Source organism: Macaca mulatta, chromosome 16 (assembly GCF_049350105.2).
Source record: "Macaca mulatta isolate MMU2019108-1 chromosome 16, T2T-MMU8v2.0, whole genome shotgun sequence".
NCBI classification, from domain to species: domain Eukaryota; kingdom Metazoa; phylum Chordata; class Mammalia; order Primates; family Cercopithecidae; genus Macaca; species Macaca mulatta.
Window position 1 is genome coordinate 49,795,530 of NC_133421.1, and position 12,340 is coordinate 49,807,869.

The 12,340-nt window shown below is 40.5% G+C and overlaps 1 protein-coding gene and 1 long non-coding RNA gene across 2 annotated transcripts in view; both read right to left on the minus strand.

The window, feature by feature from the left end:
• Window positions 1–11,983, minus strand: part of MED13 (mediator complex subunit 13) — a 125,795-nt gene extending 113,812 nt beyond the window's left edge. Inside the window, exons 1-2 of the mRNA XM_015120024.3 lie at window positions 11,785–11,983; window positions 9,705–9,939 (exon numbers count right to left, since the gene is read on the minus strand). Coding sequence (XP_014975510.1) covers window positions 9,705–9,939; window positions 11,785–11,850 — 301 coding nt within the window. The 5' untranslated portion in view covers window positions 11,851–11,983. The remainder of the gene's footprint in view (window positions 1–9,704; window positions 9,940–11,784) is intronic.
• Window positions 621–5,659, minus strand: LOC144335494 (uncharacterized). The gene is made up of 2 exons (XR_013406377.1): window positions 3,837–5,659; window positions 621–721 (listed from the first exon to the last, which is right to left on the minus strand). It is a non-coding gene; the product is annotated as an uncharacterized LOC144335494 (long non-coding RNA).
• Window positions 11,984–12,340: the final 357 nt, after the last annotated feature.

Below are 12,340 nucleotides of genomic sequence, written 5' to 3' on the forward strand. Positions count from 1 at the left end.
AGTAGACTTTAACTGCACTAGAAATTCTGTGCTACTGCAAAGATTAAAGTTGATTTTATGTTTTTTTCCTAAATGATAGTCAAGTCTTTCAAAGCAACTAATTTTATTTTATTTTATTTTATTTTATTTCATTTTAAATAAGCTTTAGGCTGGGCGCAGTTGCTCACGCCTGTAATCCCAGCACTTTGGGAGGCTGAGGTGGGTGGATCACCTGAGGTCAGGAGTTCAAGACCAGCCTTGCCAACATGGTGAAACCCCCTCTCTACTAAAAATACAAAAATTACCCAGGCGTCATAGGGCAGCCCTGTAATCCCAGCTACCTGGGAGGCTGAGGTGGGAGAATCACCCGAGAGGGAGAGGTTACAGTGAGCCAAGATCGTGCCACTGCACTCCAGCCTGGGACAGAGTGAGATTCAGTCTCAAAAACAAAAAAGGTAAGCTTAGGGGAAAAAAAGTGGAATAAGCTTTAGAAAATGACAATATATCAGAATTCGAATAGAAGAATTTTTTAAGTCTAATATTAATCATAAATATTAAATATGAAAAATTGACATTCTATTATATCAAAGACACCATTATCTACTGTCATTTAAAACCAAAGCATTTATGGGTTTCACTTATTTATTTCTGAGACGGAGTCTTGTTCTGTTGCCCAGGCTGGAGTGCAGTGGCCGGATCTCAGCTCACTGCAAGCTCCGCCTCTCGGGTTTATGCCATTCTCCTGCCTCAGCCTCCCGAGTAGCTGGGACTACAGGCGCCCACCACCTCGCCCGGCTAGTTTTTTGTATTTTTTAGTACAGACGGGGTTTCACTGTGTTAGCCAGGATGGTCTCGATCTCCTGACCTCGTGATCCGCCCCTCTCGGCCTCCCAAAGTGCTGGGATTACAGTCTTGAGCCACGGCGCCTGCCCAAAGGTTTCACTTTATTAAAGAAAATATTAGACTAGGAGAATAGAGAAGTGGCACACAGTGACTTCACTTTAATTAATTAAACGTCTAGCTCACAAGCATATTTGTGAGTTGATAACAAAAAAAAGAGAAAATAATCTTTCTCAATTGATCTGCTTTCAATTTAATGAGGTCCTACCATTTCAAAATTAAACAGCTACATTAAGACTTTTACCTCAAATTATGAGACTTATGACTACTAGAATATACATGTTCTTAATTCCAACAGAATTATGTTAGGAATATCTCCCAATTCTTCACCTCTTTATAATCAATTTAGTATCTTTTATTTTTATTACCTTTTATTTCAAAAATCACTACCTTCTGATGGTTATAACACTTGTTCTACAGAAGCCACTACCAACATCTTTTTTCTATCTAAGTTTTAAAGCATCAAAGACCCAAGACACAGTTACCATTTATAAGTATCAAAAGTTGTACAGTTGTTATAAACTTCGAATAAATTATTCATTTAAAACTAGAGAATGACTTTGCCTTCTTCCCAAAAACAGTAAATAAAAAAATCTGCTTTCCGGGAGGCTGAGGACAAGTATGGTGGCTCACGCCTGCTGTCAGGGAGGCTTAGGCCAGGTGTGGTGGCTCATGCCTGTAATCCCAGCACTTTAGGAGGCCGAGGCAAGTGGACCACTTGCGGCCCGGAGTTCGAGACCAGCCTGGCCAACAGGGCAAAACTCCATCTCTACTAAAAATATAAAAATTAGCCGTGCATGGCACAGCTGTAGTCCCAGCTACTCAAGGGGCTGAGGCATGAGAATCACTTGAGCCCGAAAGGTGGAAGTTGCAGTGAGCTGAGATCACGCCACTGCACTCCATTGTGGGGGCAACATAGCGAGACTCTGACTCAAAAAAAAAAAAAAAAAAAAAAAAAAACTTTGCAATAGTAAAAGCTAAAACACAATAATTTATAAATTTTCACATAAAATTCTGAAAATTGTATGGTTTTATTTTGTAAAATCTATTTCAATGAAACCTGCAGTTAAATGAATTAAGACTATTTAATGTGAGGCCATGCGCAGTGGCTCATGCCTATAATCCCAGCACTTTGCGAGGCCGAGGCAGGCGGATCATCTGAGGTCAGGAGTTCAAGACCAGCATGGCCAACATACCGAAACCCCATCTCTACTAAAAATACAAAACTTAGCTGGGCGAGGTGGCATGCACCCATAGTCCCAGCTATCCGGGAGGCTGAGGCAGGAGAATCACTTGAACTGGGTGGCAGAGGTTGCAGTGAACCAAGATCCTGCCACTGCATTCCAGCCTGGTGACAGAGCAAGACTCCATCTCAAAAAAAAAAAAAAAGGAATATTGAATGTGGTTTAGAAAAGTAGTCAGTATTAATCTTCAAGCATCTCTCCCTCATTATTCTAATGCTTTCAAAGGGCGTGGGCATCTTATGTCCCCAATGCCCAAAATTCTCATTAACACTAAATGGGAGCTATGCATAAAACAAACAAGTAGAGACCACCTGTTGAGGTTTTCTAAACCCAACATATCTCTGAAGTATATCTTCATCTATATGGCAAGCAACTAAGCAACCATTACACTAAAGTAATATAATTTCATATTTTGTTGCTGAGAAAAATGAGAATAAGTCCTAATAATGCTCAATAAAAAGTCTGAAGGTTTTTGGTTTTCTTGGGAATCACTTAGAAACAAGAAGCCTACGGAGCCAAGCTTCTAATATCCTGACAATCTAATAACCTTAATAAAAGTACTCTCTACATGTTGTATTCAGATATGAAAAGTGAAATGGTACAACCAACCCACCCAAGGCATAGTGATATGCACTATTTACACTAATTGAAACAAGTTATTGAATCTCAACACCAGCATTATAATAGGGAGGGGAAGGAGAAGGGAACACCTAGCTCTTCTGAACTTAACCAGAGCCTAACAGAAAAAGTCTGCTTAATCCATTTAAATATTTTCCTCCTCTAGCCAGGTACAATGACTCATGCCTGTAATTCCAACTACTTGGGAAGCTAAGACAGAAGGATCACTTGAAGCTAGGAGTTCAAGACTAGCCTGGCAACACAGGAAGACCCTGACTCCAAAAAACTTTTTTTTAGTTAGTGGGGCATAGTAGCACCTGCCTGTAGGCCCAGCTGCTGGGGAAGCTGAGGTGGGAGGATTGCTTGAGTCCAGGAGTTGGAGGCTGCAATGAGCTATGATTAAGCACTGCAGGCTGAGTGACAAAGTGAGACCTCCATCTCTACAAAAAAAAAAAAAAAATTCCTCCTCTTGTAGAGAAAACAAAGTTTTCAACTCTGCATTCTTAGTACTTTTCTATTACTATTAGCATTACAATTCTTAATCATCAGTGTTTCTTGAAATTTTCATGGATGATTTATTGGAAGAAAATACAAATGCTAAATTTGATTACCATATTTTCTTCCTGAAGATACAGAATACAGTAGTGCCAAAGCATGTGATAAGTCATCAAAATAATTATCTATCAATAGGGAAAAAAAGGCCGGGCGCGGTGGCTCAAGTCTGTAATCCCAGCACTTTGGGAGGCCGAGATGGGCAGATCACGAGGTCAGGAGATCGAGACCATCCTGGCTAACACGTTGAAACCCTGTCTCTACTAAAAAAAAAAATACAAAAACTAGCCGGGCGACGTGGTGGGCGCCTGTAGTCCCAGCTACTCGGGAGGCTGAGGCAGTGTAAACCCGAGAGGCGGAGCTTGCAGTGAGCTGAGATCCGGCCACTGCCCTCCAGCCTGGGCGACAGAGCCAGACTCCGTCACAAAAAAAAAAAAAAAAAAAAAGGGAAAAAAAAATCACAACCAAAAAAGCAAATACACCGTGCACTCAACATTTTTCTCAAAACTGGCATCTTTAAATATATCCACAGTGGTAAAAAACGAATCTTCTCCTGTATAATTTTGCTAAACTATTAAAATGTAACATATGCTAATGAATGGCTCAAAAATTAACATGGTAGAAAATTCCATGTAGTTCCTGAAATAAAGAGAAATGTTTAAATGCTAGATCAGTGTTTCTAATGAATAATCATTAATAACCAACACATTCAACAAATATACTGAGAGCCTTAAGTTGGCTGCATCATTATCTATGGCAAAACTTGAAAAACTGATTTAAGAACAGCGTAGTATGTTACGTTTGACTTGAAAACTTAGAAAATACACTTGATCAAAAAGAACAGTATGCAGCAAATGAAGTTGTCACCTAGAAGACTAGCCAATTTGAAGAGTCAGACCACATCACAAGTTAATTTTACAACAGTAGAAATGAATTACTTACTCTCTTTAGATTACCTGGGGCACAAAACAATGTTTTAGTTTGGCTGGGACTAGATTCCTATGCCTGGCTGTTTATCTGTCTGTCAATCCGATTAACATCTGTCATTTAAGGTTAAAGTCCACTATAGTTAATATCCTTCAATAAAAACATCCAAAATTAAATACAGAACAATAGTCCACTTAGTTTGAGCACTATTCATTGTGACAAAATTCTGGTATAATAAAACTATCTGAACATGTTACTAAAATCTACTTTACAGACCTCAGGAGCCAGGAAAAAGAAGAAATATTTTTAGCCCTGAGTTTTTTTAGTTCACAAGGTATCAGTTTTCTCAAAGACTCTCATCACAGTCTAACTTGCTATGATTTTTTTAAGATGACAAACGGGAGAGGACGCAGTTTTTGCTTTTATTTTTATTTAAAGGGAAAGAATAAAAGTCAATGATGACAGCAATTGAATTCCAAAAACGTTAGAACACAGAATAAAAATACGGAGAAAACTCTCCTTCAAGAACACATTAATGAAAATGAAACAACCTTGCTCTGAAGCAAATTAACAGTACACTTAAAAGTACCAGTCCTACCCACTATAGAGATTTTTGACCAGAGGGACCGAGCTAAGATTTTCCCATTACCCATTTCATACCTCTTTCACCCACTATCACACAACCATAAACAAACTACAAAATTTAATTTTTTTTAAAAAAGGGGCTGGGCATGGTGGCTCACGCCTGTAATCCCAGCACTTTCGGAGGCTGAGGCAGGCAGATCACCTGAGGCCAGGAGTTCCAGACCAGCCTGGCCAACATGGCAAAACACCCACTAAAATCTCTACTAAAAATACAAAAATTAGCCGGGTATGGAGGCACATGCCTGTAGTCCCAGCAACTCAGGAGGATGAAGCAAAAGAATCGCTTGAACCTGGAAGGCAGAGGTTGCAGTGAGCCAAGATTGCCCCACTATACTCCAGCCTGGGCGACAGAGCAAGACTTCATCTCAAAAAAAAAAAAAAAGAAAGAAAGAAAAAAGCTGTTAACCCCAAAGGAGTTTTATTCTCTAATCTTTTTGTATCAAAACATATCCACACCGATTCAACTAATCATTATCCTATAGAGGATAAAACAAAAAGTAAGAAAATCATCTATGTTTGGCTTTGGAATTCAAGAGTTTTTTTCTGAACAAGTATCTTTCCAAATATTATAGTTAGGCTAATACTAGTTAGCACAAATCCTGATCCAAAAATCACCTGGCTTCTGCAAATTACTTTGCTCAACAGTATTGACTTACTGCTACAAAATGAGTAACTGAGGGTTTAAAGTATGTATTAAATCAGATTTGATTTGCTGTAATGGATCTCTACCAGTTAGCAATATAAGTTTACATTCTATTTCTACACATCAGCTAAACTTGAAAGGAAGGTAACCCAAACAAATGCTAAGTGACATAAGAGAGACTGAAATTTAAAATGCACTATGGAATCTGAGCAGACTCTTCATAACTGTCGAAATCATCAAAACCAAGGAAAGTCTAAGAAACTGTCATAGTCTAGCAAAGCCTAAAGAGACATGACAATTAAATATAATATGGGTATCTTAGATGAGATCCTAGGAAAGAAAAAGGATATTAGGCAAAAAACAATAAAAGAAATCCAAATATATACTTTAGTTAATAATAAAGTATCAATATTGGTTCATTAGTTAATTTTTTAAAATACACTGCATGACACAAAGGAGCTAAGGAGGTCAAACAAAGGCAATTCTGTATTTCTGTTATTGAATATTCCAGTTAAGAAAAACAGAATTCTAATCTTTGGAAAAATATTTCCCTCTTCCCCCACTACCAAGAAAAACGAGGGCAATATTATCACCATAATCAAAAACACTTCAGTAACAAGATGTGGTGTGTGCTGACCCAAACAGAAGGACACTGTCTGTGAAGAGCAGGCTCAAGCTAAATTAACCAGCTTTTTAGTTACCACCTGGGTCCTTCCGGTACCCCTTTCCTCAGTGCTACACCTCCACTTGGAACCCAGGACTGCCTCCAGCAGCTGATGCTACCCTGTACTGTCCAGCTGCTCTCTTCTCAGGGGAGCTTAAAAGAAGGAAATAGAGTGCCACAGATGGGAAGAAATGAAAAAGGGGTTAGCTAGAGAGACACAGGCAGACTAATTACCCCAAGAGGGAGGCAGACGCTGTCCCCAGAGCAAAGAAAAGGGCAAAACAAATATATTCCATCTGAAAAGATCTTATTATTCTTTAAGATACGTCTGATTTAAGTAACAACATTCTTAATAACAGGTTTTATTAAAAAAAAAAAAAGCTAAAACATATAAATACCACTGACTATGCAAACTAAAACAGTACAGGACAAGCTTTGGAACAATAAATACGATCACATACCACTCCTAATTGTATTTCAGTTTACTATTTCAATCACTTCACTTTAATAAATTTTTAAAAGTTATTTACGCCTGGCGTGGTGGCTCACGCCTGTAATCCTAGCACTTTGGGAGGCCGAGGCGGGTGGACAGACTGCGCTCAGGAGTTTGAGACCAGTCTGGGGAACACGGTGAAACCCCGTCTCTACTAAAAATACAAAAAATTAGCCGGGCGTGGTGGCGGGCGCCTGTAGTCCCAGATACTCAGGAGGCTGAGGCAGGAGAATGGCGTGAACCCAGGAGGCGTAGCCTACAGTGAGCCAAGACGGCGCCACTGCACTCCAACCTTGGCGACAGAGACTCTGTTTCCAAAAAAAAAAAAAAAAAAAAAAAAAACACCCAACCTCCCCCCAAAATTACTTTCATTCACGTTCAGGATCACTATCTTTTTTTTTTTTTTTTTTGAGACAGAGTCTTACTGTGTTGCTCAGGCTGGAGACTGCAGTGGCGAGATCTCAGCTCACTGCAACCTCCGCCTGCCGGGATCAAGCGTATCTCCTGCCTCGGCCTCCCAAGTAGCTGGGACTACAGGCACGTGCCACCATGCCCAGCTAATTTTTGTATTTTTAGTAGAGGCAGGGTTTCACCATGTTGGTCAGGATGGTCTCCATCTCCTGACCCTGTGATCTGCCTGCCTCAGCCTCCCAAAGTGCTGGGACTACAGGCGTGAGCCACCGCGCCCAGCTGATCACTCTCTATTTTAAAGGTACAAGTAACTATGATTTTTGAAAATTATGCTAAAAATCAAAGCTAAACTAGAGAAAAACGTTTAAGACTGTAACCTAGTTTCAGTGGAGAAAACATATCTGACTGGTAACATGAAACCTAGAAGAAAAAACTGACTTTTAACAATATACATCAAAGCAGCTCACATCTAACTTTAATAGTCTTTTAACTTTCACAATATTATTTCTATTATGGTAAAACTAGGCCAGGTGCAGGGGCTCACACTTGTAATCCCAGCACTTTGGGAGGTTAAGATGGAAGGATCACTTCAGTTCATGAGTTCAAGACCAGCCTGGTCAACATAGCAAGACCCCATCTCTACTTAAAAAGAAAAAAAGAAAAAAAAATTAAACATTATATCTCTCTCTTTTTTTTTTGAGACGGAGTCTCGCTCTGTCGCCCAGGCTGGAGTACAGTGGCCGCATCTTAGCTCACTGCAAGCTCCGCCTCCCGGGTCTATGCCATTCTCCTGCCTCAGCCTCCCGAGTAGCTGGGACTACAGGCGCCCGCCACCTCACCCGGCTAGTTTTTTGTATTTTTTAGTAGAGACGGGGTTTCACCGTATTTAGCCAGGCTGGTCTCGATCTCCTGACCTTGTGATCCGCCCGTCTCGGCCTCCCAAAGTGCTGGGATTACAGGCTTGAGCCACCGCGCCCGGCCTCATTATATATCTCTTAAAATTATCTTTGATTCTACAAAGTGTATTTCATGGAATCTTTAAGAAAGATCTGTTAAGTCTGTTTAGATGCTCTGCCAACTTTATTAAGACCAAAGCCCCTAAGTCAGCATTATAGTTTTATTGATAATTATGTTTTATCAACAAATATATTTTATCCATAGTTTATAGTTTTTCAACAATGTTAGATAGTCTCCAAACATTCTAGTAAGGTGATTTTTATGACCACTTAATGATTAAAATAACTCAATACTATATCCAAGTCAATGAAAGAAAATGGAGCTTTTAGCATGATTAGAAGGCATTATCTTGCTAAAACTATTATATATACATACATCATGTATACGTATATGTATATACATACACACATCATTTTACACATTTAGAACTACATTAAATACAAAGAACTAGGGACTAGACTCTGCAGCAGGCATCTCATTAGAAAAACTACAAAAGCTGGAAAGCTTTCTTGAAGAAATGCAATCACTCTCAAAAATAGTAATTATCACGGGAGAGTATGTTCGTTAGAATGTGAAAAGCAATTATCAAAACATACAAATGTAACACGTACATTCCTACATAAATGTTGGTCTTACTAAGTACCAGTTCAAGATACAGACACCTAGAATACATTCTATCCAGAAATAAAATAGATCCTATAGGTCATTGGGACAATAACAAAAACTTCAGAGTACTCAATTTCAAACAAGAACTTTAAAAAAATTATCTAGAAATCCTAAATTTATCTATCAAAAATCATTATCAAACTATCTTACTGAAGTGTTCGGAACCTTATAGCATACAACCAATCATTTACATTCCTATTATCTAAGATTCAGTAAATACTGACTTTGACAGTTCAAAGCTTCAGTAATTATTATGAAAAGCTATAGTTTCTCTTTCTAAAGTAGCATTTGGTCCTAAAAGTCAAGAAAATAAGGAAGTAATCACATTGATTTGCTCATAATAAAATTGTTTGTGTAACCTTTTAGATTATGATCCCATGTCCTATAAAAGCTAAACAAGTTGGCACTTGTCTCTTATTGAGTATGTGACAGAACAGTATATGAGTCACTTTCCAAAAATAACTAAATTAACATATGCCTTCATATGTTAATCAAACAGCACAAATGACAGTAACAAAATACTTACATACCTTAAAACATGCGCGCACACACACACACAAACACAAGGATAGTTACATTTCCAGTACTTTTAGAATCATCTGCCCATTTAATGCAAAAGACTCAACTTTGACAGTGGCTGAAGTGACTCAAAAGTTACATCTGGCTTCAAAACTATTACATGACTTTGTTAGGAACTCTGTTTCCTGATTCCATTTTTTGAGATTAATGTGGCATGCCTTCCTTGGACCCTAACTACCCGTGAGAAATTAAGAAGAGAGGTGGTAAAAGGAGAAAGTCATTCAAGCCTAAAAAACCCAGCTATAACATGGATAATTTGAGTAAAATAAAATAATCATGGTGAAATAAAACATGAAGCTCAATTTTTATCTGGCCTCCTACCTAAGTGTCCCACAAAAACAAACTTACTTTGTAATACAAATGATATTCTGGGAGAAGTATACAATGTTGCTGTATCATTAATTAGAAATGGAAAGTTTCTTTCACCTGATAAGTCATGGTGAATAAGGTCAGCAAAATTGGGGTCTTCACCCCACCAAAATATCCACAATTCTCTTCTTCCAGGTCTTTGATCTCGCCGCCAAACACCAAGTACATCTGCCTTAAGGCAGCGACTAAAACTGCTCAAAATGGGGTCTTCTTCTGTCACAGGAAACAGAATAGGGGCAGAAGTTGGGCCTTGCCATACATATTTTTTCCATTTAATTCCCGTCAAGTCAGCCTGAAGAAAAGAAAGCATGATGTTTTATTATTGCATATTCACTCATATTCACAAAAGTACTCCATACGATGTCTCCTATTTCGTTAAGACATTACAATTTTTCAATATATGCTTGAGCTATTGAATGCAAATTAGAACCAAAAAAAAAATGACTTTATAATTCAACAACCAACAATTTTAGGGAGAAGAACACAGTTAAAAATAAATACCACCATGTCACTGAATAGCAAGCAAATATGTACTCCAAGTAGAAATAAAAGAAACTGAATGAAGTTAAATATAGACAGACACACACACTTCAATATACAAACAGAGTACATTTTTCTCTGTCCTAAATGGTCACATTTATTCATTGGTGTCAAACGTTTAACTGAAAATCAATTATTAAAGACCCTATCACGAGTTTTTATTCCACATTTACAGAAGTAATGTCTCTAATGAAAAGACATCTGAACAAGTCCTGAAAAAAATCTATGTTAATTCTTCACACATACCCCTGTCGGAAAAGTCAAATAGCTGCTCACAAAGAACTGTCAGATTTGTGCTAGTCTATCTTCAAAGAGCCTGATCCTAAAAGTATCAAAAATAGACTGAGTTGGATAAGATAGAATACAAAACCTGGTGTATGTCGTATTATACGTGAAGAGATGCTGATTAATGGACATTGAAAAGAAAAACATACTGTAGAAGAGGATAGAGTATGAAAGATCTCAATTTAGCATCCAGAAAGAAATTCAAGAGGAATTCAATAATTTAATCTAACTTAAAGGTGCAAAGCATAAGGTGCCAAAAATGAAACTGCTGATACATGACTGGCAGTTTACACTTGCCAACTAGTTGTGCTCCGCCCACTTAACTCACTTATTACCTATCATATACTCTTAATATTTCTCATAGCACAAAGGAGAAAATGAAAAAATAAAGTCACCCAAACTTAAAGTCATTGATGAAGCTCAGCTACTGTCCCACACAGGCCAAGTTATTTGCAACAGTTGGTACTTTTGAAAGTCTCAACTGTTGGATGTTACCAGACCTGGGCTAACCTACACAATGGTCATCCCTACACCCAGCTTCTCTGGACTTTTCATTTCAATCAAACAAGGGAGCAGCCTGCTCAAAACATTCTGAAAAAGCAAGCAAAACACAATAAATATAGAAACAGTGCAAAACCACAGCACCTCGTCCATTAGCCCCCTTCACTCGCACAAAAAAAATTATGTTCTAATAAAAGCAAGATGGCTAGAAATTGTCAAAAATGGCAAACTGTTTTCAAAGTTTAAAAAGAAAACATATGAAATGGCACCTACTGGTTTTTACAGAGAGATCTTAAGTCACCCAAGGAAGAAACTAACCTTGCGTTAGTTTGACTCATACAAAAAAAATGTAAAACGAAGACAGGTTTCTGGGGCATAAGTTCTGGGGTCCTGTTTACATGGGGAAACCAAATTAAAAGGATGAGACATAAAGGCGGTGGGGAGCAGGGGCAATAATGGAAAGTGTGAAGCTGGGATACAAGGCCAATAAGCAGAAAAGCAACAGTTAAGAGAGAGAGAAAGGTTACTGTCCTGCCAGATAAGGAGCTCAAGTTGAGGACGAGACTACGGTGAAGAGGAGAGTCCGAAAGAAGACGAGAAAAAATGCCAACACTCCCCAAACAGGGCCCGGGACCGTGGGAGAGCGAACGCAGTCTCCCGGGGTTGGCCGCGGAGCTTCGCAGGGCGCCGGCTCCGGCTGGGCCTCGCCCGGGGACTCGGGCATCTGGACCAGACCCGGCCCCCTCCCCCACGGCCCAAGGGCGCACCTCACGGCCCCCCTCCCTCGGCGCCCGCCGGCCCCGGCACTCACCAGGCAGAAGAGGTTACAGTGACAATCTTCCAGGCTGGCCCCGTTCGGCACGAAGGAGGCACTCATCGTCCCTCACAGCAGCCGCCGCCGGCGCCACAACCCACCATCCGCCATTACCGCCGCCTCCGACCAGAGAGAGAAACACAGACACCGGGGAGGGCGTGGGGGGGGTAGTGGTTGGGGGGGCGGTGGAAGAGGAGGCCGCCGGGCCGCCCGCCCTCCCCACCCACCCCCCCGCCGCCGCCGCTGCCGCCGCCGCGAGCAGCCCCCGCCGCCCGGCCGGCACCCAGCCGCCCGGGGCCGAGGGCCGGAGGCGGGAGGGCCGCGCCGCGCTCGCCTGGCGGGCCGGACTGCGGAGCCCGCAGACGCTCGTCCTTCTCTGGGAGACGGAGGGGATGTGTGCCCCTACCACAAGAAAAATAATAAATTACACAATAAATAATCAAAAACGAGTCCGAGACGGCAGAGCCCAAGCCCTGGAAGGTTCTCCCGGGCGGGGAGGCGCCCACACAGGGGCGGGAAGGGCGAGAACCGGGAGAGAAGCCCAGGCCCCCGG